This window comes from Prionailurus viverrinus, chromosome B3 (genome assembly GCF_022837055.1).
Source record: "Prionailurus viverrinus isolate Anna chromosome B3, UM_Priviv_1.0, whole genome shotgun sequence".
Taxonomy (NCBI): Eukaryota; Metazoa; Chordata; class Mammalia; order Carnivora; family Felidae; genus Prionailurus; species Prionailurus viverrinus.
The window spans coordinates 29,242,539-29,269,080 of NC_062566.1; the positions used below are offsets into that span (position 1 = coordinate 29,242,539).

Sequence of the window (26,542 nt, forward strand, 5' to 3'; positions counted from 1 at the left end):
TTATGCTTGAATTTCAACATCAGCAGTGTTGCTTTTGTGTATCATTGCTTAATCCACTTAGTTTGATTGCAGTTCTCCTATCAGACTTTTCTGTGTCTGGTTTAGAGAAAAACCACCATATTAATGTTTTGGATTAAGGAAGAATGATAGAATCATAGTGGATATTTCTTTTTTTTCTTTTTTTTTTCTTTTTCTTCTATTTCTTTTTTTTTTTTTTTTTATAAAATTGGTGTGAAAAGATGCCCGTGGTCTCCATTTCCTCCTTTCTATTTGTTATACTCATTCTGAATGAAAATAGATTGTTTTGCTTATTGTGGGATTATAGTTATTTTGCTACTGCTATAGTGAGAATAAAGAGATCCTTCAGAATACTCAAATACTCAAACCCCAATTTAGCAGTTTCCATATAATGGACCTAAATTACTTACAGATTCTGAGCTTTTTACAAATTACCACAGATTTACTTTGTTGATTTTATAGTTTTGTGATTGAAATTCCATGAAATTTTAGTATCTAATTATCAGTGAAAGGAGAATGTAAGTAGAATTTGTAAAAGCAAATGTTGTGGATTCTTTTTTCAGTTGTTCTTACTTTTGCTGTCTTGGTATAAGGAAATGTGTAATGCATTTTGAAAACTATTAAAAATGTTTTCTCATTTTAGAAAGAACAAAGGTAAGTATTTCATTTTAAAAAGACCATCCTTAAGTGTTACAATGAATTAATTGCTATTGTTTCTAAAAGGTGTACAATAAGTTTTATTTCAAGTACTCATCTTCCTTTTTAAATCTTTTAATCCATGGGACATTATTTAAACCAGTTTACAAATCTTTTTGGGAGTTTAATTCTTTTTAACTTTTAAATAGTTGCAAGTGGTTTATTTGCTTTGTTGATTTTCATCATGTTCTGACAACCCTAGGCCTGATTGTATTCCAGTTTAGTATATATGGGTTCGGGAATAGGAAGGCACCATGTACAGTATAGGCTGCGTGAGGAAATCGTACATTTGTTCTGTGTTTACATGCAAATTGATTTTTACATTTATGGAAGTTGGAGCTTTTCCATTATTTTAAGAAGTTTATTCCATTTTATATTATAGTACTACCAATAATTAGAATTTTATACTCTATAAAATTACAAATTGAATTTTGCGAGATTGTTCTTAAAAAAACAGGGGACTACCAGCTTTAGGTAATGGATAATTGGCAAGGTGAATGAACCCTTCCACAGGTAACAATGATAAAACCTGGAAAAATTTTTATTTTATTTATTTATTTTTTTCCTATGTAAAACTTTTTTTTTTCAGTATATGAAATTTATTGTCAAATTGGTTTCCATACAACACCCAGTGCTCATCCCAAAAGGTGCCCTCCTCAATACCCATCACCCACCCTCCCCTCCCTCCCACCCCCCATCAACCCTCAGTTTGTTCTCAGTTTTTAAGAGTCTCTTATGCTTTGGCTCTCTCCCACTCTAACCTCTTTTTTTTTTTTTTCCTCCCCCTCCCCCATGGGTTCCTGTTAAGTTTCTCAGGATCCACCTAAGAGGGAAAACATATGGTATCTGTCTTTCTCTGTATGGCTTATTTCACTTAGCATCACACTCTCCAGTTCCATCCACGTTGCTACAAAGGGCCATATTTCATTCTTTCTCATTGCCACGTAATACTCCATTGTGTATGTAAACCACAATTTCTTTATCCATTCATCAGTTGATGGACATTTAGGCTCTTTCCATTATTTGGCTATTGTTGAGAGTGCTGCTATAAACATTGGGGTACAAGTGCCCCTATGCATCAGTACTCCTGTATCCCTTGGGTAAATTCCTAACAGTGCTATTGCTGGGTCATAGGGTAGGTCTATTTTTAATTTTTTGAGGAACCTCCACACTGTTTTCCAGAGTGGCTGCACCAATTTGCATTACCTGGAAAAATTTTTTAAATAACAAAATGATTTGAAAGCATTGGAAAAAGACCAAAACACCCCCACTAAAATACCATAAAGAAGCAGAAACCAGAGGAGAGTTTATTCTTTGGAGTAAGTAAAGTAGTGGATAAGAATTGTGAATCTGTGGGTTTTTGTACAAGGTGCTTCCCCACTCTCATAGCCCCAGAGACGGAAAACCACAACCATACTGACTTGAGGTATCAGAGAACAAAGGTGAGGACTGGCAAAACAACTTGGAATTTAGGAGGAAAATCTGAAACTGAGAAAGCTGCCAGAGGGCTAAAACCCAAAGTTAGAGTATGAATTCTGCCAGCTGTACCTGGCTGACAGCTATGAGTACACAGGGAAGCCTGTCAGCAAAGCAGTGCAAACCAAATAGGAGACAAACTTCGAAACACACAACTGTAGTAGGTGAGATTTTCAAGTTTGCTGCTTTTTTGACATACACTTTTTGTATCTGTGTGTAGCTCCTGTGGGAGAAAAGCTGAATTCTTCCTGCCTTAGTTGGAATCCCATAGGTAGAGGGGGGGAAAGAAAGAAGCAGAGGAATATTTGAAGAAATAATGGCTGAAAACTTTTCCTATTTGTTAGAAACCTGGCTTAGAGATCCAAGAAGATTAATGATATTCAAGTAGAATAAATACAAAAGAAAACCATAATTAGGCACATTGTAGACAAACTGCTAAATGTCAAAGACAAAGAGAAAATCTTGAGAGCAGTGAAGAGAAAATATGGCCTATCAAATACAGGGGAATAATGATATTAACACCTGACTTATTAAAGCAATGGAGATGAAAAGATGTTGAAAAATCATAATTAAAATCTCACCCTGGCCCAAAATAAACCAGAACACAGCTGTCTCCTACCTCCCAAACAAATCCCAACTTTCAGGCAAAATTTCTATATTTTTAGTTTGGGTCCAGACAAGTTAACTATCTGTTGAAAGAAAAATCAACAGTCTTCAGAAGAACATAACAGAATTTAGTGTTGGCACAATGTATTATCCATAATGTTAAGCTATCAGCAAAAATATTCTTAATAAATGAACCTTAAATAAATATGTTTTCAGATAAAAAGTATCTGAGAGAATTTGCCACCATAATGTGTATTCTATGAGAAATAATAATGGAAGTTCTGTAAGCTAAAGGGAAATGTCACCAGGGTGCTTGGGTGGCTCAGTTGGTTAAGTATCTGTTGATTTCCACTCAAGTCGTGATCTCATGGTTCATGAGTCTGAAACCTGCGTCGGGCTATGCACTGACAGTGCAGAGCCTGCTTGGGATCTCTCTCTGCCTCCCGCTCTGCCCCTGTTCCACTTGAGTGTACATGTGCTTGTTCTCTCTCTCTCAAAAACAAATCAACCAACTTAAAAAAGTAAAATAAAGAGAAATGGCACCAGATGGTAATGTGGATGTGTAGTAAGTGTTGGTAAACTTTGCAAAGGGCTGGAAAGTAAATATTTTAGCCTCTGTGGGTCTTATGGTCTCTGTTGAAACAACTCAGTTCTACTGTGAAAGGAGCCATAGATAGTACATAAATAAATGAACATGGCTATGTTCCAATAAAATTTTACTATGAGCACTGATATTTAAATTTCATATAATTTTCACATTTCACAAAATTATTTTTCTATTGATAATTTTTTTCCTTAACCATTTAAAAATGTAGGGGGCACCTGAGTGCCTCTGTTGGTTAAGTATCCGACTTCGGCTCAGATCATGATCTCATGGTTTGTGGGTTTGGGCACTGCATTGGGCTCTGTGCTGAGAGCTTAGAGCCTGGAGCCTGCTTGGGATTCTCTCTCTCCCTCCCTCTGATATACCTCACCTTGCTGACAGTGCTTACCTTAATGTCCCTGACCTCAGGCCCACAAATGTGTGGGGTCCCATAAATGATTGAAAATTTAATCTGGCCAAATACAATTAATGGAATTCCATTGTGGAATTTCAAATGAAATTTAAGTCTTACAAAAATGGAATTAAAATAGAAATAAGTAATAGATATCTGAGAAATACATGTATATTTTTTAACTAATCTCTACACCCAGTGTGGAGCTTGAACTCACAACCCTGAGATCAAAAGTCACATGCTCTTCTGACTGAGCCAGCCAGGCACCCCTCAAGAAATCCTCAAATATTTTGAAAATAAACAACATGTATAAATGACTCATGAGTTAAAGAAAAATTTATAAGGGCAACTTGAAACTACTTCGATCTGAATGAGAATAGAAATAACATAACTTGCATAATGCAACTAAAGAAGTACCTAGAAGAAAATTGATAGCTTTAAGTCCTTATGTTAGGAAAAAAGGTCAAAAGTCAAGGATTTAAGCTTTTACCTTATGAAGCTACAACAAGAAGAGCACATTAGACCCAAAATAAGTAGAGAGAAGTGACGAACTACAACCCATGAATACAAAGCAGACCAACAGTAGAGAATATCAGTGGAAACCAAAAGCTGATTTTTCTTTTTTTCCAGTTTTAGAGGGAGAGAGAGAGACCACACATGTGCATGAGTAGGGGAGAGATGCATAGGGAAAGAGAGAATCATAAGCAGGCTCTACACTTAGTGCGGAGCCTGATGTGGGGCTTTATCCCAATTCCCTGGATCATGACCTGAGCCAAAATCAAGAAATGGAATGCTTAATCAACTGAGCCATCCAGGTGCCCCCAAAGGCTATTTTTTCAAAAAGAGCAATGAAATTTTTAAAGCTCTGGGTCAGTCCATTAGAACTTTCTATAAAGATGAAAATGTTCTCCAACCATGCTATCTAAAAGCCACATATGGCTGTTAAGCACCTGAAATTTATTTAAAATTGAGAAACTGAAGTTTTAATTTGATTCAGTCAAATCAAACTTGAAAACCACATGTGGCTAGTGACTGCGGTATTAGTGCAGTTCTAGCCATTCTGATCAAGAAATAAGAGAGAAGAAGACACAAATACTGTTATCTGGAAGGAGCAAGTGGACACAGTTATATATGATAGGGACCTCAAAAGACTGAGGAGAGATTATGTCAATAAATTAAGCAACTTAGATGAAATGGACAAATTCCTTGAATGTCAATCAAAATTGACCCAAGGAAAAATACAAAATTTGATCACTCCTATAAATGATATTGGCTTCATAAGTAAAATCTTCCCCCCACAAAAAAGTGTAGGCCTACATAGCTTCAACAGTAAATTTGATTTAAGAGATGTTTAAGAAAAGAATAATACCAGTTCTCTTCAACTATTTCAGAAAATATAGGAGCAAGTAACCTTGTACAAATCTTATGAGGCCAGTATTATTACTCTAATACCAAAAGCATACAAAAACATTACAAGAAAACTATGGACCTCACAATGATGGGTGTAAAAAGGCTTAACAACATAAGGGCTGACTGAATTCAGCAGTATAATAAAGGATAATACATGAAGCCCAGTGGAATTTAAGGTTGAATGAATGAATGAAAGGAATGAAAGTTTGGTTTGATAATAGAAAATCAATCATTATAATTCACTATATTATCCTTCTAAAAAAGAAAAAGCATATGATACCTCAGTAGTTGGAGAAAAAGATTTTTTCGTAATTTTTCACTCATTTAAACACCTTTAGGAGCCTTGGAATAAAAGGCAGCCTTCCTCAATTTTATAAAGAACATGCATGAAAATCCTACGGCAGACTTCATATGTAATGATGAAAGATTGAACACTTCTCTGACATTGAGACAAGGCAAAGATATCTGGTTTTGACACTGATATTTAACATTGTACTGAAAGTCATACACAGTGCTATAAGGCAAGAAAAAGAAGTAAAAGGTGCATAGCTTGAAAAGGAAGATGTAAACAACATACGATCCTCTATATACGAAGTGTTAAGGAGTTTGATATATGCTCTTTGATCTAGGAAGTAGATTCAACAGCCTCTCATGATACCAGGTAAATTTACAAAATTATACTATTTTAGCCATGAAGACATAGAAAATTAAATTTATGAATTTTATGTATACATCTTTGGCAGCCAGTCTCCTAGATATTCTTGTTATCCCCATATTATGGTATTTACAACCTTGTATAGTCTTCTGCATTTTTCCTGTCTTGGTCTGTGTGACTTATAGGACATGGCAGGAGTGATAGTATGTCAATTCCGAAATTGAGTTATGAAAGACTGCAGTTTTCATCTTAGGTAATTTCTTACTTGGTAGCTCTATCTCAGATCACTGTCTCTAGGAGAAAGAAGCAAACTGTCATCTGTGAGTCGCCCTGTTGAGAATCCCACTGAAGCCACTGGTCAACAGGTAGTGAGAAAATGATCTTTGCCACTAACTACATGAGTGAACTTGGAAGTAAATCCTTCAGTTCCATTCCAGTCTTTTTTTTTTTTTTTTTTTTTTTTTTAATTCAAGGTAGTTAACATACAGTATAGTATTGATTTCAGGAGTAAAACCCAGTGATTCATCACTAACATATAACACCAAGTGCTCATCCCAGCAGATGTTCTCCTTAATGCCCATCACCATTTACCCCATTGCCCCACCTGCCTCTCCTCTAGCAACCCCCAGTTTGTTCTGTGTATGTAAGAAGCTCTTATGGTTTGCCTTCCTCTCTGCCTTTATTCTTACTTTTCTTTCCCTTCCCTCTATATTCATCTCTTGTTTCTTAAATTCCACATATGAATGAAATCATATGATATTTGTCTTTCTCTGACTTATTTCGCTTAGTATAAACACTCTAGTTCTATCCATGTTGTTGCAGATGATAAAATTTGATTCTTCTTGCCCCTGAGTAGTATTCCATTGTATATTTATACCACATCTTTTTTATACATTCATTAGTTGATGGACATTTGGGCTCTTTCCATAATTTGGCTATTATTATAAAATAATAGCATTATTGATAGCATTATTGATAAACATTGGGGCGCATGTGCCCCTTTGAATCAGCATTTTTATATCTTTTGGATAAATACCTAGTAGTGTAATTGTTGGGTTATGGGGTAGTTCTATTTTAATTTTTTGAGGAACATCCATACTGTTTTCCAGAGTGGCCGCACCAGTTTGCATTCCCACCAACAATGCAAAAGTGTTCCCCTTTCTCTGCATCCTTGCCAACATCTATTGTTGCCTGAGTTGTTAATTTTAGCTATTCTGACAGGTGTGAGATGGTATCTCATTGTGCTTTTGATTTGTATTTCCCTACAATGAGTGATGTTGAGAATTTTTTCATGTGTCTGTTTGCCATCTGGATGTCTTGGAAAAGTGTTTATTCATGTCTTCTGCCCATTTAGTAACTGGCTTATTTGTTTTTTGGATGTTGAGTTTGATAAGTTTTTTATAGATTTTGGAAACTAACCCTTTGTCAGATATGTCATTTGCAAATATCTTCTCCCATTCTGTCAGTTGCTTTTAGTTTTGTTGGTTGGTTCCTTTGCTGTGCAGCAGCTTTTTATCTTGAAGTCCCAGTACATTTTTGCTTTTGTTTCCCTTACCGCTGGAGACGTGTTGAGTAAGAAGTTGCTGTGGCCAAGGTCAAAGAGGTTTTTGCCTGCTTTCTCCTTGAGGATTTTGATGGCTTCCTGTCTTGTGTTTAGGTCTTTGATCCATTTTGAATTTATTTTTGTGTGTGGTGAAAGAAAGTGGTCCAAGTTCATTCTTCTGCATGTCACTGTCCAGTTTTCCCAGCACCACTTGCTGAAGAGACTGTCTTGATTCCATTGGATATTCTTTCCTGCTTTGTCAAGGATTAGTTGGCCATACGTTTGTGGGTCCATTTCTGGGTTCTCTATTCTGTTCCATTGATCTGAGTGTCTGTGTCAAATTCCTTGATTCTCTTTCTGCGTTTTCATTATTGATATATATAAATGCAACCAATTGCTGTGTGTTGACTTTATATCCTGCAACTTTGCAGATTTTTTGTATCATTCTAGCAGTTTTTTGGTGGAGTCTTTTGGATTTTCCACGTAGTATCCTGTCATCTGTGAAGAGTAAAAGTTTGACTTCTTTGCCAGCTTGTATGCCTTTTATTTCTTTTTGTTATCTGATTGCTGAGGCTAGGACTTCCAGTACTATGTTGAACAACATTGGTGAAAGTGGACATCCCTGTCGTGTTCCTGACCTTAGAGGAAAAGCTCTCATTTTTTCCCTGTTGAGAATGATATTATCTGTAGGCCCTTCATATATGTCTTTTATGATATTGAGGTATGTTCCTTCTATCCCTATTTTCTTGAGGTTTTTTATCATGAAAGGATGCTTTTGTCAAATACTTTTTCTGAATCCAGTAAAGCAGCAGTACAAATTTGAGAGTATAAAATACCAGAATGATACTGAAAATAGGTATTGAACTACTAAAGCACACAGAGGCATAAAGCTAAATCTGTATGAGTTCAAAAAATAGGGGAAATAGCTGAAAATTGAATTACTGATATTGAAGAAACTTCTGGGATTATTATGTTTCAATACACGAAAGAAAATAATAAATATGAAGGATAGAAAGGGAGAATTTGTCATAGGGATAATTGGTGCTTATAACTAAACAACTGATTAAATAAAACAAAAACAATGAATTCAAATATATAAGAAAATAAAGTCATTCAAAGTTCTAAGAATTTGTTGATCTCAGGATATATTTCCAGTAATAGTTTATTGGAAATTCTCCTGGGGATTTACTTAGGAGTAGAATTGCTGGGTCATATGGTAATCTTATGTTTAGTTTTTTGATGAACTGCTCAAGTGTTTTCCAAGGTGTCTGTATCATTTCACATTTCAACAGTGTATAAAGGTTCCAATTTTTTCGTGTCCTTGGGAGCACTTATTATCTGTCTTTTTGATTATAGCCATCCTGGTGGGTGTGACGTGGTATCTCATTGTAGTTTTGATTTTCATTTCTCTGATTACTAATGATGTTGAGCATCATTTTGTGTACTTATTAGCCATTTGCATGTCTTCTTTGGAAAAATATTTATTCATATACTTTGTTCATTTTTAAATTGGGTTGTCTTTTTATTGTTCAGTTGTAAGAGTTCTTTTTATTTTCTGGGTTCAAGTTCCTTGTCAGATATTTGATTTACAGACATTTTCTACCATTCTGTGGGTTGTCTTCCTACTTTCTTGATATGGTGTCTTTTGAAGCATAATAGTTTTACATTTTGATGATGTCTTTTTATCCATTTTTTTTCTTTTGTTGCTTATGCTTTTGGTGACATATCTAAGTAATTTTATTGTCTACTTCAGTGTCAGAAAAATTTACTTCTGTATTTTCTTTCAAGAGTTTTATAATTTCAGGACTTATATTTTGATTTTTGGTCCCAACTTCATTCTTTTGCATAAGGATATCTAGTTTTCCCAGCACCATTATTGAAAAAATTATTCTTTTCCCATTGAATATCTTGACACCATTGTCAAAATTCAATAGATCTTAAATGTAAAGGTCTGATTTGTATTCTCAGTTCCTTTCCATTGATTTATTTTGTCTTTGTTTATGTCAGTACCATAATGTCTCAGTTACTCTGTCTTTGTAGTAAGTTTTGAATTCAGGAAGTGTGAGTCCTCCAATCATGTTCTTCTTTTTCAGCATTGTTCTGGTAGTCTGGGTCTTTTGCATTTCCATATTAATTTTAGGGTCAGTTTATTCATTTCTGCAAAAAAAAAATGCTGCTGGAATTTTAATAGAGATTGCATCAGTCTGCAGGTGAATTTAGGGAACATTGCCTTCTTAACAGTATTAAATTTTCCAACCAATAAGTTTGAAAGGCATTCCATTTATTTAGATTTTCTTTTAATGTTTTGTAGTTTTCAGTGTAGACACTTTATACTTTTTAAAATTTATTGTTTAATATTATTTTGGTCTCATTAATGGAATTGTGTTCTTAATTTTATTTTCTGATTGTTTATTACCATTGTATAGAAATAAAATTGACTTTTAAGTACTGATCTTATATTTTATAATTGTTCTGAACTCTTTTATTAGTCCTAATAATTTTTTGTGAGTTACTTAGGATTTTCTACATTTAAGATTGTTATCTTGAATAGATACTTTTATTTCCTCTCCATTGTATTTTACCTATATTAAATGTGTGTTGAAAATTTGTGGCGTTATGTGTATAGAGCATCAGTGTTTATCATATGATTTAAAGTAAATTATAACTTAAAAAATATCGGTAAAGGAAGTAATTTATTGTTTTTGTTTCTCAGTGTCTATATATAAGATTAATTGATCGCTAAAATCTATGGTCCATGTCAGCAATATAATTATTGCTGAAAAATGTTGCAAAGGAATAATTAGGAATTTTTTGAATATTAAAATAAATGAGCATATACATTTCTAGACCTTCAGCCCAGTTACCCTTGATTTTCTGATAATGTTTAAATGAGAGAACAATTAAAAAGATTTATTATTTAATTCCCTAATTGGGTTCATTGTTGATTAAGTCAGATTTGTAAGTAACAGTCATGTGCCTTGGTTCACGTTCTTATTTTGATATTTCTGACATGTTTAGCAAATATTTACTACCAAAGTACATTAATTTCATTTGCCCTTAGAAAAATTGTTTTATGTGTAGTTTCTTTTAGCATTGATTTGAAAATATCTGCTTTTTATATGTTAGGTATAACCCGGAGAAATCCCAGAACACCTCTTTCTGATCTCCAGGGCATGAATACTCTAAATGAAAAAAATCAACAGTAAGTATGTTTGGTTTGTGTTTTCAAAGAGGTATAGAAGAAATAGCTAGAATTCTTATTAATACTTATGTGGCTTTAAAAATATGAAGCAAGGTGTAGTTTGTTTTTCTTTCTTGAAGCTTTTATAAATGGTATAATAAGGTTTGAAACTGGACTAAATATGTGTAACTAGTCATAGTACTCTTTGCAACAGCAGTAGCTATAAGAGGTTAAGACTGAGAGGATTTGAAATGGTGTATAGTAAGTTTGATATACATGTTTAATGGGAAGCTCCTATTCAGTCTTTATACATTAATGTAGACTTTGCTATAAGAGAATATGCAAACACTCATATAATTAGGAAGCACACAAACAAAATGAACCTACCACCCAAGTTCAGAACTAGAAGATTATTAATATTGCTACAGCTACCTTTATATTATCTGATCATTCCCTTCCTCCCACCCCTCAGATAATTGTTATGTAGAATTTTATGTTTACCATTACTGTACTCTTAAAAAAAGTTTTACAGGGGCATCTTGGTGGCTCAGTTGGTTGAGTGTCTGACTCTTGATTTCAGCGCAGGTCATGGTCTCACAGTTGTGAGATGGAGCCCTGCATTCGGCTCCATACTGGGCATGGAGCCTGCTTAAAATTCTCTCCCCACTACTCCTCCCCCTCTCATACACGTTTGTACTCTCTCTCAAAAAAGTTTTATCATAAATGTATGTTTTTTCTAAGCCATAAATTGTCTTTGCTTGTTTTTAAGTTATACAGAAAAATTAGTATATAGTATGCTGTCTTCTATGATTTTTTTCCCTTCAGCAATATTCATCTAAGATTCATCCATCTTGTTGCATACAGTTTATTCTTTTTAGTTGCTGTATAATATTATATGCTATTGGGGGGATAGGGAGTTACTGTTTAATGGATGCAACGTTTCAGTTTGGCTAAAAATTCTGAAGATGGATAGTGGTGATGTTTGTAGAGCAATGTGAATGTACTCATGCCAATATACTCATATACAGTGTACACTGAAAATATTAAAATGGAGAGAGAACAGATTGGTGGTTTCCCATGGCCTGAGTAGGGGGTGGGTGAAATGGGTGAAGGTGGTCAAAAGGTACAAACTCCCAATTACAAAATAAATAAGTTCTGGGAAGTAACAGATAGTATGTATAGTTGCCATAGTTAATAATACTGTATTGTGTATTTAGAAGTTACTAAGAGAGTAGATCTCAAAAGTTCTCATCACAGAAAAAAATTTGTAACTGCATATGGTGACAGATATTAACCATAGTTATTGTGGTGATCATTTGGCAGTATATATAAGTACTCAGTCAGTATGTTGTAATATAATGTGTCAATTATTTCTCAATAAAAAAGTAATAGTTAAAATGGTAAGTTTTGTGTTGTGTATTTTTTAATCACAGTAAAAAAAATTATTTTATCACATTAAAAAAATTATTGTGTTGGGGCGCCTGGGTGGCGCAGTCAGTTAAGCGTCCGACTTCAGCCAGGTCATGATCTTGCGGTCCGTGAGTTCGAGCCCCGCGTCGGGCTCTGGGCTGATGGCTCAGAGCCTGGAGCCTGTTTCTGATTCTGTGTCTCCCTCTCTCTCTGCCCCTCCCCCGTTCATGCTCTGTCTCTCTCTGTCCCAAAAATAAATAAACGTTGAAAAAAAAATTATTGTGACACTAATATACCATAATTGATTTGTCTCTCAGTGGATATATGAGTGATTCTTTAACTATTAGAAATGGTGCTACTTTAGGGATGCCCGGATGGCTCAGTTGGTTGGGCATCCGACTTTGGCTCAGGTCATGATCTCATGGTTTGTGGGTTTGAGCCCCACATCTGGCTCTGTGCTGACCACTCAGAACCTGGAGCCTGCTTTGGATTCTGTGTTTCCTCCTCTCGCCCTTCCTGTGCTCATGCTGTATTGCTCTCTGTGTCAATAATAAATGTTAAAAAAAAAAATTAAAGAAATGGTGCTACTTTATTATTAAAAATTTTTAATTAAAAAAAATTTTTTTTTAATGTTTATTCACTTTTTGAGAGACTGAGACAGAGTGCGAGCAGGGTAGGGGCAGAGAGAGGGGGAGACACAGAATCCAAAGCAGGCTCCAGGCTCTGAGCTGTCAGCACAGAGCCTGACACGGGGCTCAAATTCACAAACCGTGAGATCATGACCTGAGCCTAAGTCAGATGCTTAACTGACTGAGCCACTCAGGCACCCCATATAATATTTAATTTTTTAATGTTTATTTTGAGAGAGAGAGCAGGTGTGTACACATGTGTGTTGGGGGGGTGGTGGGAAGAGAAAGGGGAGAGAGAGAGAGAGAGAGAGAAGCCAAGCAGGCTCCGTGCTGTCAGCACGAAGCCCAATGTGGGCTTGATCCCATGAACCGTGAAATCATGACCTAAGCCGAAATCAAGAATCAGATGCTTAACCAACTGAGCCATGTAGGCACCCTGACTAATGGTGTTATTTTAAACATGCTCATACCAGTCTTCTGGTTCACCTATTATTACATTGCTAGGATATGTACTTATTAATGGAACTGTTAATTCAGTGGGATATGTGCATGATAGTTTTGTAAGATAATCCCCAGTTTTTCCCCCAAAGGAGTTGTACTAATGTACACTAAAAGTGGCAGCTAAAAGTTCCCTTTGCTTCGTTCCTTGCCAGCACAACTCAGCTGACTGTCTTTTTAACTTTTGATAATCTGGTGGTTATAAAATGGTATCTTAGGATTTGCTTTTCCCTGCTTATTAATGTTGTTGAACAATTTATATATATTTCATGGCTATTCATGTATTTTGAAATATCATTTATTTGTCCATATTTCTTTTTTAAAAAGTATTCTTTATAAATTTTATGTACTGGTGCCATTTCACTTATGTTTCAAATGTATTCCCCCAATTTGTAACTTGTCTTTTTACTTTCACCATTTTTAGCAATCTACACGTCCATATATAGACTTTTGCAATTGTATCCCATATATACAATTATGTAATCAATGCCACAGTCAAGATACATACCTTTTTCATAATCACAAAAGAATTCACTAATGCTGCCTATTTGTATTTACCCCTCTCCTTCCCTGTCCTATCCTCTAGCAACCTGTGGGCCTCTAGGGCCTGTGAATTAAATTATGAAAGACAGATTAACAGGAGAAAAAGTATATAATTTTTATTAATGTTTTACATGCATGAGTATTCACAGAAAAGAAGTGAAACTTAAAGAAGTGGTGTCATACTTGGGGGCTCATATACTCTTTTTTTAAAGGAAAGATGTTTTGGGCTTTAAAAGGGATTATAAAATGTCGGGTAGTGACTAGGGAATAGATGGGGGAACTAATGGAAGATGAGGGTTATTTTAGTAAGGTTTATTTAAGCAAACTCCTTTCAGTTTCTAGTCTCTTATTTCAGGTGATAAAAGCTGCTCTTCTCTTCCTTATAGGGGAGATGGGGACACTTTTCACGAAGGGAAATTTATGCCCTACTTTTAGGAAGTTCAGGGGACGGGAGAGAACTGACTCTTCCTGTATCTGTTGATTCTTAGTTCCCTTATGTAGTGTAATTTGGGGTGACATGTCCTAATCCCCTTCATAACTTTGAGATTAGCTCTTTAACGTTAAACGTGGTGCTTAATTCATTAGGTTCTTAAATGTATCAGTAGTTCATTTCTTTTTTTTTTTTTTTTCTTCAACGTTTTTATTTATTTTTGGGACAGAGAGAGACAGAGCATGAACGGGGGAGGGGCAGAGAGAGAGGGAGACACAGAATTGGAAACAGGCTCCAGGCTCCGAGCCATCAGCCCAGAGCCTGATGCGGGGCTCGAACTCACGGACCGCGAGATCGTGACCTGGCTGAAGTCGGACGCTTAACCGACTGCGCCACCCAGGCGCCCCAGTTCATTTCTTTTTATTTCTTGAGTAATCTGTTTTTTAGTTGGGTTGTCTTATTATCAGGTTGTAAGAGTTATTTATATATTCTAGATCTAGGTCCCTTATCAGATACATGATTTCAAATGTGTTATTGGAAGTGTGAAGGTTTTAATTTTGAAGAAGTCTAATTTATCTATTTTTATTTTTTGCTATACTTTTGTTGTATTTAAGAAATCATTAAGCCTAAGTCACAAAGGTTTACTCTCTCTGTTTTCTTTTAAGAATTTTATAGTTTTAGCTTTTAAATTTAGATCTGTAATTGATTTTGAGTTGTTTTGTATATGCTAAGAGATAAAAGATCCAATTTCCTTCTTTCCCATGTGGATATTCAGTTGCCTCAGTACCATTGGTTGAAAATACTGTTAATTTCCCTGTTGAATTGTCTTGATGCCTTTGTCAAAACTCATTTGACCATAAATAGAAGTGTTTATTTCTGGATTCTCAACTTTATTCTATTGATTTGTATGTATTTCCTTATGCCAGTACCGTGTTGTCTTAATTACTATAGCTTTATAATCGGTGTACAAATCAGGAATTGTAATTCTTCCTAGCTTTGTTTTTTTCAACATTGTTTTGGCTATTCTGGATTCTTTGCATTTCCGTATGAATTTTAGGATTATCTTGTCATTTCTGCAAAAAAAAAAAAAAAAAACGGCTAGGATTTCGCTAGAGGTTATATTGAATCTATAGATTAATTTGAGGAATATTGTCATGGAATATCTTTTCACTTCTTTAGATCTTTAATTCTTTTAACAATATTTTTTAGTTTTTAGTGTACAAGCCTTACACTTCTTTTCTCAAATTTACTCCTAAGTATTAATTTTCATGCTTTTATAAATGAAAAATTTTTTTGCTTTCATTGTCAATTGTTCATTGCTGTTATATAGAAATATAATTGAATATTTTAACCTTGCTTAACTCATAAGTTCTCATAGTTTTTTAGTGGATTCCTTAGAATTCTCTATATGTAAGATCATGTCATATGTGAATAAATATAATTTTACTTCTTCCTTTTCAACTTGGATGTCTTTTATTTCTTTCTCTTACATACTGCCCTGGCTAGAAACTTCAGTACAGTGTTGAATCAGTGTGGCAAGAGCTCACATCCTTGTCTTATTCCTGATATTAGTGAGAAATCTTCCAGTGTTTTTTTGTTTTGAATCATGAAGCATGATGTTGACTGTAGGTTTTTTTTTTTTATAGATGCCCTTTCTCTGATTCTTTTTTTTAAAGCTTATTTATTTAATTTACTTAATTTTTAAAAGTCTTTTGATGTTAATTTATTGTTGAGAGAGAGAGGGGCAGATTGTGAGCAGGGGCAGGGCAGAGAGTGAGGGAGACACAGAATTTGAAGCGGGCTCCAGGTTCCGAGCTGTCAGCACAGAGCCCGACATGGGGCTTGAACTCATAGACTGCAAGATCATGACCTGAGCCAAAGCCAGATGCCCAACTGACTGAGCCACCTAGGCGCCCCAAGTTTATTTATTTATTTTGAGAGCGAGACAAAGTACACGAGTGGAGGAGGGGAAGAGAGAAAGGAAGAGAGAGAGAGAATCCCAAGCAGGCTTTGCCCCACCAGCCCAGAGCCTGAAGTGGGGCTCAAACCCATGAACTGTGAGATCATGACCTGAGCCAAAATCAAGAGTTGGACGCTTAACCAACTGAGCCATCCAGGTGCACCTGATTCTTGAGCCTTTGTAATACAAGTGACATCTCTCCTCTGTACTTAAGTACCAGAATTTTGTATGATCTGTCTAGAAACTCTTTTGTTAAGTCTTGAGTCTACTTGATTGATCTATTTTGGTAATGATTTTTCATGTTGTTTTGCTTTATAAGTGATTTCTCCCACTTCCTCATCTCTAAATCTTCTCTTACTGGTTTAAAATCTTGAAGTCATCCTTAATTCCCTCTGTCTCAGACACTCCCCATTCAATCCATCAGCAAGTTACATTGGCTGTACCTTAAAATGATATCCTGAATCTCACCATTTCTTACTACTTCCACTGCTATTGCCCTGGCATAGATTATTATAATAGCTTCCTAAAGTAATGTCCCTGCTTTTGTCCTTTGCCCCTCAAACAGTATTCAATATAGAAACCAGATCATTTTAATATAATATGTAAATATATGTAATATAAAATACATTTTAATATAAAAAAGCTGATTCATGTTTTGCTGAAAATCCTTCTTTGTCTTTCTTTCTCATTCTCATTAAAACCCAAAAATTCTTACATTTCCTAGAGGGTATATGTGACATGGTTTCCTCCTTCCTAACTCTGACTTGATCTACCATTTTTCCCCTGTTTACTCCACTCCAGCCTTGCTGATTTATTTAATATATCTCAGACTCATCAACAAAATTCCAGCCTCCCAAACTGTGTGTTTGCTCTTCTGAGTAGAGTGCTCTTCTTTCAGATAATTGCTTGAATTGCTTTTTATCTCCCTTAGATCTCTGTTTAAATGAAATCTTCTCCATCATGCATCTCCTTGACTTCCCTATTAAAAAGCCTCGTGTCCTGGCATTCTTCTTCTATGTTTAAAATTTCTCCTTGGCACCTATTATCTGACATACAATGTGTTTTTTTATGTGTTTGTTTTCTTCCATTTGAATTTAAGTAATATGAAGATGCTAGAAAAAATTGACACTATTTGGTGCTCAATAGATACTTTTGAATGAATAAGTATATTCTGCATTTTTATTGGCGTTACATCTTTAATTTTTAGGACATTTTTGTTACTTTGTTTTCTCAATTTTTTAATTTTTCATAGCATCTTATTTTATAGATGCAATATTTTCTCTCTTCTCTAAGAATAGTACTGAGGGCTTAAAACTTTTTTTTTTTTTTTCCGCCTGCCTGATCCTTTTTTCCTTTAAGTTGTTTATGTCATGATAGTTTGTTTTGGTCTCTGTTTTATGCTCATGGCTTTACTCAGATGTCTGATGAACCTTGGTTGACTGTTAATATTCATTATTGAAACACTGAAAGACTAATTGCAATCTGATTAATTGGGTGTGTTGGCAATGTATAGAACATATTGGTATCTTTGGGTCTTTCTTCCTGGGATGGCCACATTGCACACAAAAGTTTATTCCGATTTTCTCCCTGGAGGATATAGTCCTAGCTGCTAGCATTCTGGAGCCAGTGGGGTAAGAGGGTTGAGAATCTATTTTCAGTATTACCTTTGACTTCTATATGGTATACTCATCCTCTGTTGTGCCTGGTGCTGCCTAGTCCATGGTTCATGGACTCCTCTTTCATCCTCTTGCTTAGATAAGGGATGGCTATTAGGCTTCATGGAGTTCTAAATGCTTCTTTACACACACACACACACACACACACACACACACGCACGCACGCATATGTGTGTGTGTGTGTGTGTGTGTATGTATATATATATATATATATATATATATATATATATACACACACATATAATTTATTGTCAAATTGGTTTCCATATAACACCCCGTGCTCATCCCAGCAGGTGCCCTCCTCAATGCCCATCACCCAATTTCCCCTCTCCCCCACCCTCATCAACCCTCAGTTTGTTCTCAGTATTTAAGAGTCTCTTATGGTTTGCCTCTCTCCCTCTCTGTAATTTTTTTCTCCTTCCCCTCCCCCATGGTCTTCTGTTAAGTTTCTCAGGATCCACATATGAGTGAAAACATATGGTATCTGTCTTTTTCTTCCTGACTTATTTCACTTAGCATAATACCCTCCAGTTCCATCCACGTTGCTACAAATGGCCAGATTTCATTCTTTCTCATTGCCAAGTAGTATTCCATTGTATATATAAACCACATCTTCTTTATCCATTCGTCTAACTGCTTCTTTTTTTTTTTTTTTTTAATTTTTTTTTTTTTTCAACGTTTATTTATTTTTGGGACAGAGAGACAGAGCATGAACGGGGGATGGGCAGAGAGAGAGGGAGACACAGAATCGGAAACAGGCTCCAGGCTCTGAGCCATCAGCCCAGAGCCTGACGCGGGGCTTGAACTCACGGACCGCGAGATCGTGACCTGGCTGAAGTCGGACGCTTAACCGACTGCGCCACCCAGGCGCCCCTCGTCTAACTGCTTCTTAAACTGACTTTCAACTAGTGCTCTTGTTTTTAACCCACCTTTCCCACCACTTCCACAGGTACTTGATGGAACTCCAGAAACTCTGGAGCCTTTGAGAGTTCTGTAAATACAGATGCTTCTCATTCTTCCTCATAGCCAGTTTCAGATTGCTTTCTGTATTCCTCTGTTTTCCATATTTCAAAACTGTGTTACTCTTGTCTCTTAGTATATTTTCTTTATTCTTAAGTGTTTATTCCTTTAAAAGTTATTTTATTAATGTTTTTATGGGTTTTATTAATATTTAATGTGTTTATGGGTTTTTATGGGAGGAATCAAAAAATGTGGTCCATTTGCTGCTTTACCTGGAAAGCCCTCTATTAAGTCCTCATATTGTAATCACTGATAATTTTATCTGTTTTGTTCACTCCTCTATCTCCAGTGGCTAGAATATTGCTCAGCCCATAGAAGATACTTAGTAACTTTGGTGGATGTGTGTGTAGTGAGTGAATGTGTGAATAAGACCTCCCAGGAAGAAATTAAATATTCCATAGAATGGGACAGCCTATTAGGATTGTAAATTCCTTCAATAATATTTGGAAGTTCTAAAATCTAACAAAGACAAAAACCATTATATTACTATAATAACCTTATATTATTTACTGATTGTAAATAGTTAATGGATTAGATTTAAAGATATTAGCTGTATGATGTGCTCATCTACATGCACATTTGTATGTGAATGTGCCAGAATCCATAGAAATTCTTTGTTCTGAATGAGGAAAAGATTAGATTGATTGGTAATCTCTGTGCTAAAACCATTTTTTGCTGGGTTAGCTCTTTTTATAAATTTTAACTTCAGTGTTGAAAGTTTTAAAATTTACTTATTTAAGCAATGTGGGGAGTATTGTAGATGTCTCAGTTAACTAAAGCAAATTATACCGTATTTAACTTTTTACAGTGATACATTTGATATTGCCTGGAATGGCAGAACTGGGATTCGCCAGAGCAGACTGTCAAGTAGCACCTCCTTGCTTGATAAAGATGGGATATTTGCTAATTCAGCTAGCAGCAAACTCTTGGAAAGAGCGCATGGAATTCTCACGTTAGTATTGATCAGAAATGTGGATTGGTTTTTATGACTGGTTTAAAATTTCTGGCTAAAAAAAGAAGAGGGGTGATGGTGAATCATTATTTTCATGAGGAGAATTTTGAGTGAAACAAGTGAATCAAAAATAGTATTGAGAGCTGTGAATCTCCTGCATTAAGAAGCTTGGCGGTTTGTTTGTTTTCATCTCCCCAGGAGAATCATGGTTGGATGTACTTATGGAGATAATTCTTCATTAGTCTTTGACAGACCCTACATACAAATAGAGTAAAACTGTTCACACTTTTTATGATTCTCAGTCTTGAATTGCACTTGTCCTTTAATTTTGACAGTCCTAACAAATTGGGCAGTAAAATCCCCTATGAAATGGGGACTGAGACTATATATAGTGATATATAACCTTTATCCAGCCTGCCATTCTTCATTACCTAATTATAGGACTGCTTTGAGGGTATAGGTTTAACTATGCAAGGTGGACCAGTAAAAAGTTCTTAGCTACCTGTATCCATGTATTTCAGGCATTATTTCAAAACATATTTTTTGACCGCTAGCTGGTATGACTGAATTGGATTCCTTAATCCCTAAGTCATCACTTAACACTGCTAATAGGCTCAATTTATTTAACTTTTGCAATGCTTCAGAATTATAAATTAACTCATTTAATCCTCACAACAACCAAGAGGTTGGTGGTATTATGATCTTCATTTTACATTATTACATTCTATGTTATCACATTAGTGAAACCAAGACTTAGAGAAGTTAAAACTCCTACACTAGTAAGTGCTAGAGTTTTAGATTCAAGCTTTGGTCTTTCTGACTCCCCAGCTTATGCTCATGAGCTCTGGGCATTATTCCTTATATTTCTTTAGCCGTTAAAAAAAGTCTTGGTGTGAATATAATATTGGGTTATAAAGAAGAAAAAGAGCAGAAGAGAATTTTTTTTTAAATTTTTTTTTCAACGTTTATTTATTTTTGGGACAGAGAGAGACAGAGCATGAACGGGGGAGGGGCAGAGAGAGAGGGAGACACAGAATCGGAAACAGGCTCCAGGCTCTGAGCCATCAGCCCAGAGCCTGACGCGGGGCTCGAACTCGCAGACCGCGAGATCGTGACCTGGCTAAAGTCGGACGCTTAACCGACTGCGCCACCCAGGCGCCCCGAGAATTTTTAATTCAAAAGGGAAAGATAAGAATTTTTTGATACGTACATTTTAAAAATCTATGAAATTAGACATCTCTTTAAAGTCTTAAAATGACAGAAACAAAGTTTCTGTAGGTATAGGAAAGCAGAATTCTATTAACGTCCAAAAGGAAACAATTTTAGTTTTGAATGTACAACACTATGTTACTGATTATCAGGCTTGAATCTGTTTATACCTATATTGTAGAGCAGGTATCTCTTGTTCCTTTTCCCTGCTTATTTTTCATTCCTAAAGGTGCCTGCTTAGTTGAACTAGACAGTGTTTTCATATAGAGGACCAGTATCTTGGAAGTGGGTATATAATCTATTGTTTTACCAGAGACCTGGAAAGGATTCATCTGTACTGTCGTTATTTCTAATATATGATCTGTCTTATAGGAGAAGCAAAAACTTCAAACCCAAGCCTGGACTTCCAAAGGTGAGTATTATGAAAAAGAATTTTTCTGTTTGTGCCCTATTCTGTAATATTTTTTTTTATTCATGCAAACAATCTTTATAAACAATCCCAGATAAACAGTACCTTATTTGTACCCAAAGTAGGGATTAATTTTGTATATTCAGTTAAATCTGTTTTAGAAATAACACTGGATGTTAGGAAATGACCAGGCTTAATGGTTCAGGTAAATATTTGTGATATATCTCATATTTCAGTGTTTGAAAGGCTTTTGAATTACAACTGTTTTTTGTTGAGAAATTGCATCTTTACATTAGATCTTTTCATTTATCGTTAAGCCAGGCTAAGGTCAAATTTTGAATTTTACCTGATTTTAAATAGTTTCTAATTAGGGGCACCTGGGTGGCTCAGTCAGTTGAGCGTCCAACTTCAGCTCAGGTCATGATCTTGTGGTCTGTGAGTTCAAGCCCCGCATCGGGCTCTGTGCTGACAGCTCGGAGCCTGGAGCCTGTTTCAGATTCTGTGTCTCCCTTTCTCTCTGACCCTCCCCCGTTCATGCTCTGTCTCTCTCTGTCTCAAAAATAAATAAACGTTAAAAAAAAATTAAAAAAAATAGTTTCTAATTAGTGTTTGTCTAGCTTATCATCATTAGCATTAGTTAGCCAAGTTTTTCTATAAGGGCCCAGATAGGCTGCAGGTCTATGTTGTAACTACTTAGCTATGCTATGGTAGCACAAATGCAGCTATAGACATTATGGAACTGAATAAGTGTTACTATATTTCAATAAAAGTTTATTTTTAGACACTGAAATTTGAATTTCATATAATTTTACACATGCCCTTAAGTATTATTTTAATGTTCTTTTAACCATATAAAATCAGTGAACAGGATTTGGCCCATGGCTGTAATTTGCCCACCCTGATCTACAAAGTTTATGCTGAGATGGCATTCCAGAAGTATTTACTTAATTTACTAAAGAAAGAAAAGTCTTACTCTTTCTTCCTCTTGTACCCCCCTAAAGAAGTTCTGTCACTTGTAACCTTTTTGGTGAATTTCAAAATTTTAAAAGAACTGAGAAAGAGCTATTTATTCTCAGATTTTCTAGTTCAAAAAACAAAAAACAAAAAAATGAAGTTATTATTTCCTTCTACTTAAGCCTCTTTGGCTTCTAGAGAAAAGGTAATGCAATGCTTCTGTGGTTTCTGGTAGTGGTAAATAGTTTTAAAGCACAAAGAAAATTTATGTTAAGTGGTCTGTACTTTGTTCTTATCATGAAAAGATTTTATGTAGAGAAAAAGGCTACTACTTTCATTATCAAACATCTTTATCTGTTCATTTGTGTTTCCTTTTTCCTTCATTGTCTCTTTAGCCATTTAATATTTTGTTTTTGTTTCAAGTTTTTATTTAAATTCTAGTTAATTGACATATAGTGTAATAGTTGTTTCAGGAAAAGAATTTAGTGATCTATCACTTACATAGAACACCCAGTGCTCATCATAACAAGTGCCCTCCTTAATACCCATCACCCATTTAGCCCATCCCCTGCTTCCCTCCACTCCAGCAACCCTGTTTGTTTTCTATAGTTAATCTTATGGTTTGCCTCCCTCTCTTTTTTTCCCTTCCTTCCCCAATGTTCATCTGTTTTGTTTCTTAAATTACATGTATGAGTGCAATCATATGGTATTTGTCTTTCTCTGACTGAATGACTTCACTTGGCATAATACACTCTACTCTAGCTCCATCCATGTCATTGCAAATGGCAAGGTCTCATTCTTTTTGATGGCTGAGTAATATTCCAGTGTCTGTGTACACATACACATATATACAAGATTTATATATATACATACATATGTATATATGTACAGTGTGTGTATAAATATGTAAGTATATATATTATATATAAATGTATATATATACAATGTGTGTGTGTGTATGTGTATATGTATGTACTTTAGTATTTTGAATGCCAGCACTGAGTCTAGCTATTTGTACCATTCTTTTTACTCTCCTCAAATGGATAACCTCTCTTTAAACTTCATATGGTTTAAAAATATTCATGTTGGCTACACCTGAAATAAAAAATTCTATTCAATTATCAGTGACAGGAATCCCATCTATTTCTCTATTTTTATTTATTTATTTTTATTGATGTATATACAGTGTTATATTAGTTTCAGGTGTACAACATATTGATTAATTGATTCTATACATTACTCAGTGCTCACAACCTGTCACCAACAATGTTATTACAGAATTACTGACTATATTCTTTATGCTGTACTTTTCATCTGTGTGACTTTTATTTTATCACTGGAAGTTTGTATTTCTTAATCCCCTTTATCTATTTTACCCCTCCCCTCCAGCAACTATCACTTTCTTTTTTTTTTTTTTTTTTTCTGTATTTGAGTCTGTTTTTCATTCATCTGTTTTGTTTTCTGGATTCCACCTATACACGAAATCATGTGGTATTTGTGTTTCTCTATCTTACTTCACTTGACATAATACCCTCTAGGTCTATCTGTGTTGTCACAAATGGCAAGATCTCATTCTTTTCTATGGCTAAGTAGTAGTCCCATTGTGTGTATATGTGTGTGTTTGTATACACACACCCCACATCTGTATTCATTCATCTGTTGATAGACACTTGGATTGCTTGCATATCTTGGCTGTTGTAAATAATGTTGCAGTAAACACAGGGATGCAAACATCTTTTGAAATTAGTGTTTTCATTTTCTTTGTGAAAATACCCAGTGGTGGAATTATTGGATCATATGGTATATCTGTTTTTAATTTTTTGAGGAACCTCCATACTATTTTTCTTAGTGGCTGTACCAATTTAGATTCCCACCAACAGTGTGTAAAGGTTCCTTTTTCTCCACCACCTTGCTAAATATTCACTTGTTATTTCTTGTCTTTCTAATGCTAGCCATTCTTATAGGTGTAAATCAAAACCTCATTGTGGTTTTGATTTGTATTTCCCTGATAATGAGTGATGTTGAGCCATCTTTTAATGTGTCTGTTGACCGTCTGTATGTCTTTGGAAAAATGTCTCTTTGGTTTTGTGCCCATGTTTTAATTGGATCACTTATTTTTTGGCATTGAGTTGTAGAAGTTCTTTTTACTAACCCCTTATTAGATATATCATTTGCAGATATCTTCTCCCATTCAGTTTGTTGCCTTTTCATTCTGTTTATGGCTTCCTTTGCTGTGCAAAAGCTTTTTATTTTGATCTCCCAGTAGCTTATTTTTGCTTTTGTTTCCCTTTCTTGAAGAAACCTATCTAGAAAAATGTTACTATGGCTGATATCAGAGAAATTACTGCTTGTGCTGTCTTCAAGGATTTTTATGGATTCAGGTCTTACATTTAGGTCTTTAATCCAATTTGAGTTTATTTTTGAGTATGGTGTGAGAACGTGGTCCAGTTTCATTCTTCTGCATGTAGCTGTCCAGTTTTCCCAATACCATTTATTGAAGAGATGGTCTTTTCCCCATTGTATATTCTTGTTTCCTTTGTCACAGATTGACCATGGAGTCGTGGGTTTATTTCTGGGCTTTCTATTCTGTTCCATTGACTTATGTGTCTATTTTTGTGCCATATTCTTTTGGTAGTACAGCTTGGTAGTATATCTTGAAATCTGGGATTGCGATATCTCCATTTTTGTTCTTCATTTTTCAAGATTTCTTTGGCTACTCAGGATCTTTTGTGGCTCCATACAAATTTTAAGGTTATTTGTTCTAGTTCTTTGAAAAATGCAGTTGGTATTTTGATAGGGATTGCATTGAATCTGTAGATTGCTTTGGATAGAATGGGCATTTTAACAATATTAGTTCTTCCAATCCATGAGCATGGAATATCTTTCTATTTGTGCCACCTTTAGTTGCTTTCATCAGTGTTTTTTAGGTTTCAGAGTATAGGTCTTTCACCTTCTTGGTTAAGTTTATTCCTAGTTATTTTATTCTATTTGGTGCAATTGCAAATGGAATTGTTTATTTATTTTCTCTCTCTGCTACTCATTATTAGTGTATAGAAAGAACTGATTTCTGCATATTAATTTTGTATTCTATAACTACTGAATTCATTTATTATTTCTAATAGTTTTCTGTTTGGAGTCTTTAGGGTTTTCTATATGTAGTATTATATCATCTGCAAATAGTGTCAGTTTAACTTCTGCTTTACCAATATGGATGCTTCTTATTTTTTTTCTTGTCTGATTGCTGGGGCTAGGACTTCCAGTACTATGTTGAATAAAAGTGATAGGAGTGGACAGGGTTGCAAATATTTTTCTGTGTCAGTAAATACAGGTTACGGTATATTTATAAACTGTATAGAATTTAGTTGTGTGACTAAAGCATACTTTATGAAAATAATTCCTTATAATTACATATCTCTGTTGTTTTTCACTGTTTTCTGAAGCATTGTCAAAAATAACTTTCAGATCTTGTTTGATAATCTCCTTAAATAAATATCTAGATGTGAAATTGTTTATCAGGAAGGCTATACTGATTTGCATTCTTAAGAACAGTGCATAAATATGTCTTTCTTCACAACCTCATGAATATTGGGTTTTGTCAGTGTTTATTATGTTTGCCAATCTGATATGCAGAAAATCTCTTTAAAAGAAATGTGCTTTTTTTTTATTATAAATCAGGTTGATTGATTGTCATCATGTTATATGTCATTTATACTTTATTTGAGAATTGCCTGTTTCATGTCTTCTGTTCATTTTAATTTCAGGATGAATTTTTAAAGGAATTTTTACATTTCTTATGTACAGATAATAAGTCTGTCATTTCTAGAAAAATTTTATTTAGTTGTATCTGTTAAAATATGTATTGTACCTGTTGCCACTTGAAGGTTTATATTTTTAGGTGTTTATATTGTCAAAATTAATATTTTTAAGACTTTTAAATTTGTTGTTTTTAACTCAGTTCTGTGCTTCTCATACAATAAAATTTTTAGAGCTTTTTGAATAACATTATATAGTTGTACATATGTATATATATATTCTTTCCATGGGCAAGCTCACTTCCATAAATATGGTATGGTTTAAAAAGTTGGGGCGCCTGGGTGGCTCAGTCAGTTGAGCATCCGACTTCAGCTCAGGTCATGATCTCATGGTTCATGGCTTTGGGCCCTGCGTTGGGCTCTGTGCTGATTTGGAGCCTGCTTCAGATTCTATGTCTCCCGCTCTCTCTGCCCCTCCCTTGCTCGCACTCTGCCTCTCTCTCTCAAAAATAAATAATAA

At 34.9% G+C, this 26,542-nt stretch overlaps 1 protein-coding gene across 7 annotated transcripts in view; it reads left to right on the forward strand.

Moving 5' to 3' along the window:
• The window catches only part of MYO9A (myosin IXA), a 273,152-nt gene that overhangs the window by 131,593 nt on the left and 115,017 nt on the right, over positions 1–26,542 (forward strand). For all 7 annotated transcript variants that reach the window (XM_047861621.1, XM_047861624.1, XM_047861627.1 and 4 more), the window contains 3 exons: positions 10,526–10,601; positions 19,555–19,698; positions 21,280–21,319. In XM_047861621.1, coding sequence (XP_047717577.1) covers positions 10,526–10,601; positions 19,555–19,698; positions 21,280–21,319 — 260 coding nt within the window. The remainder of the gene's footprint in view (positions 1–10,525; positions 10,602–19,554; positions 19,699–21,279; positions 21,320–26,542) is intronic.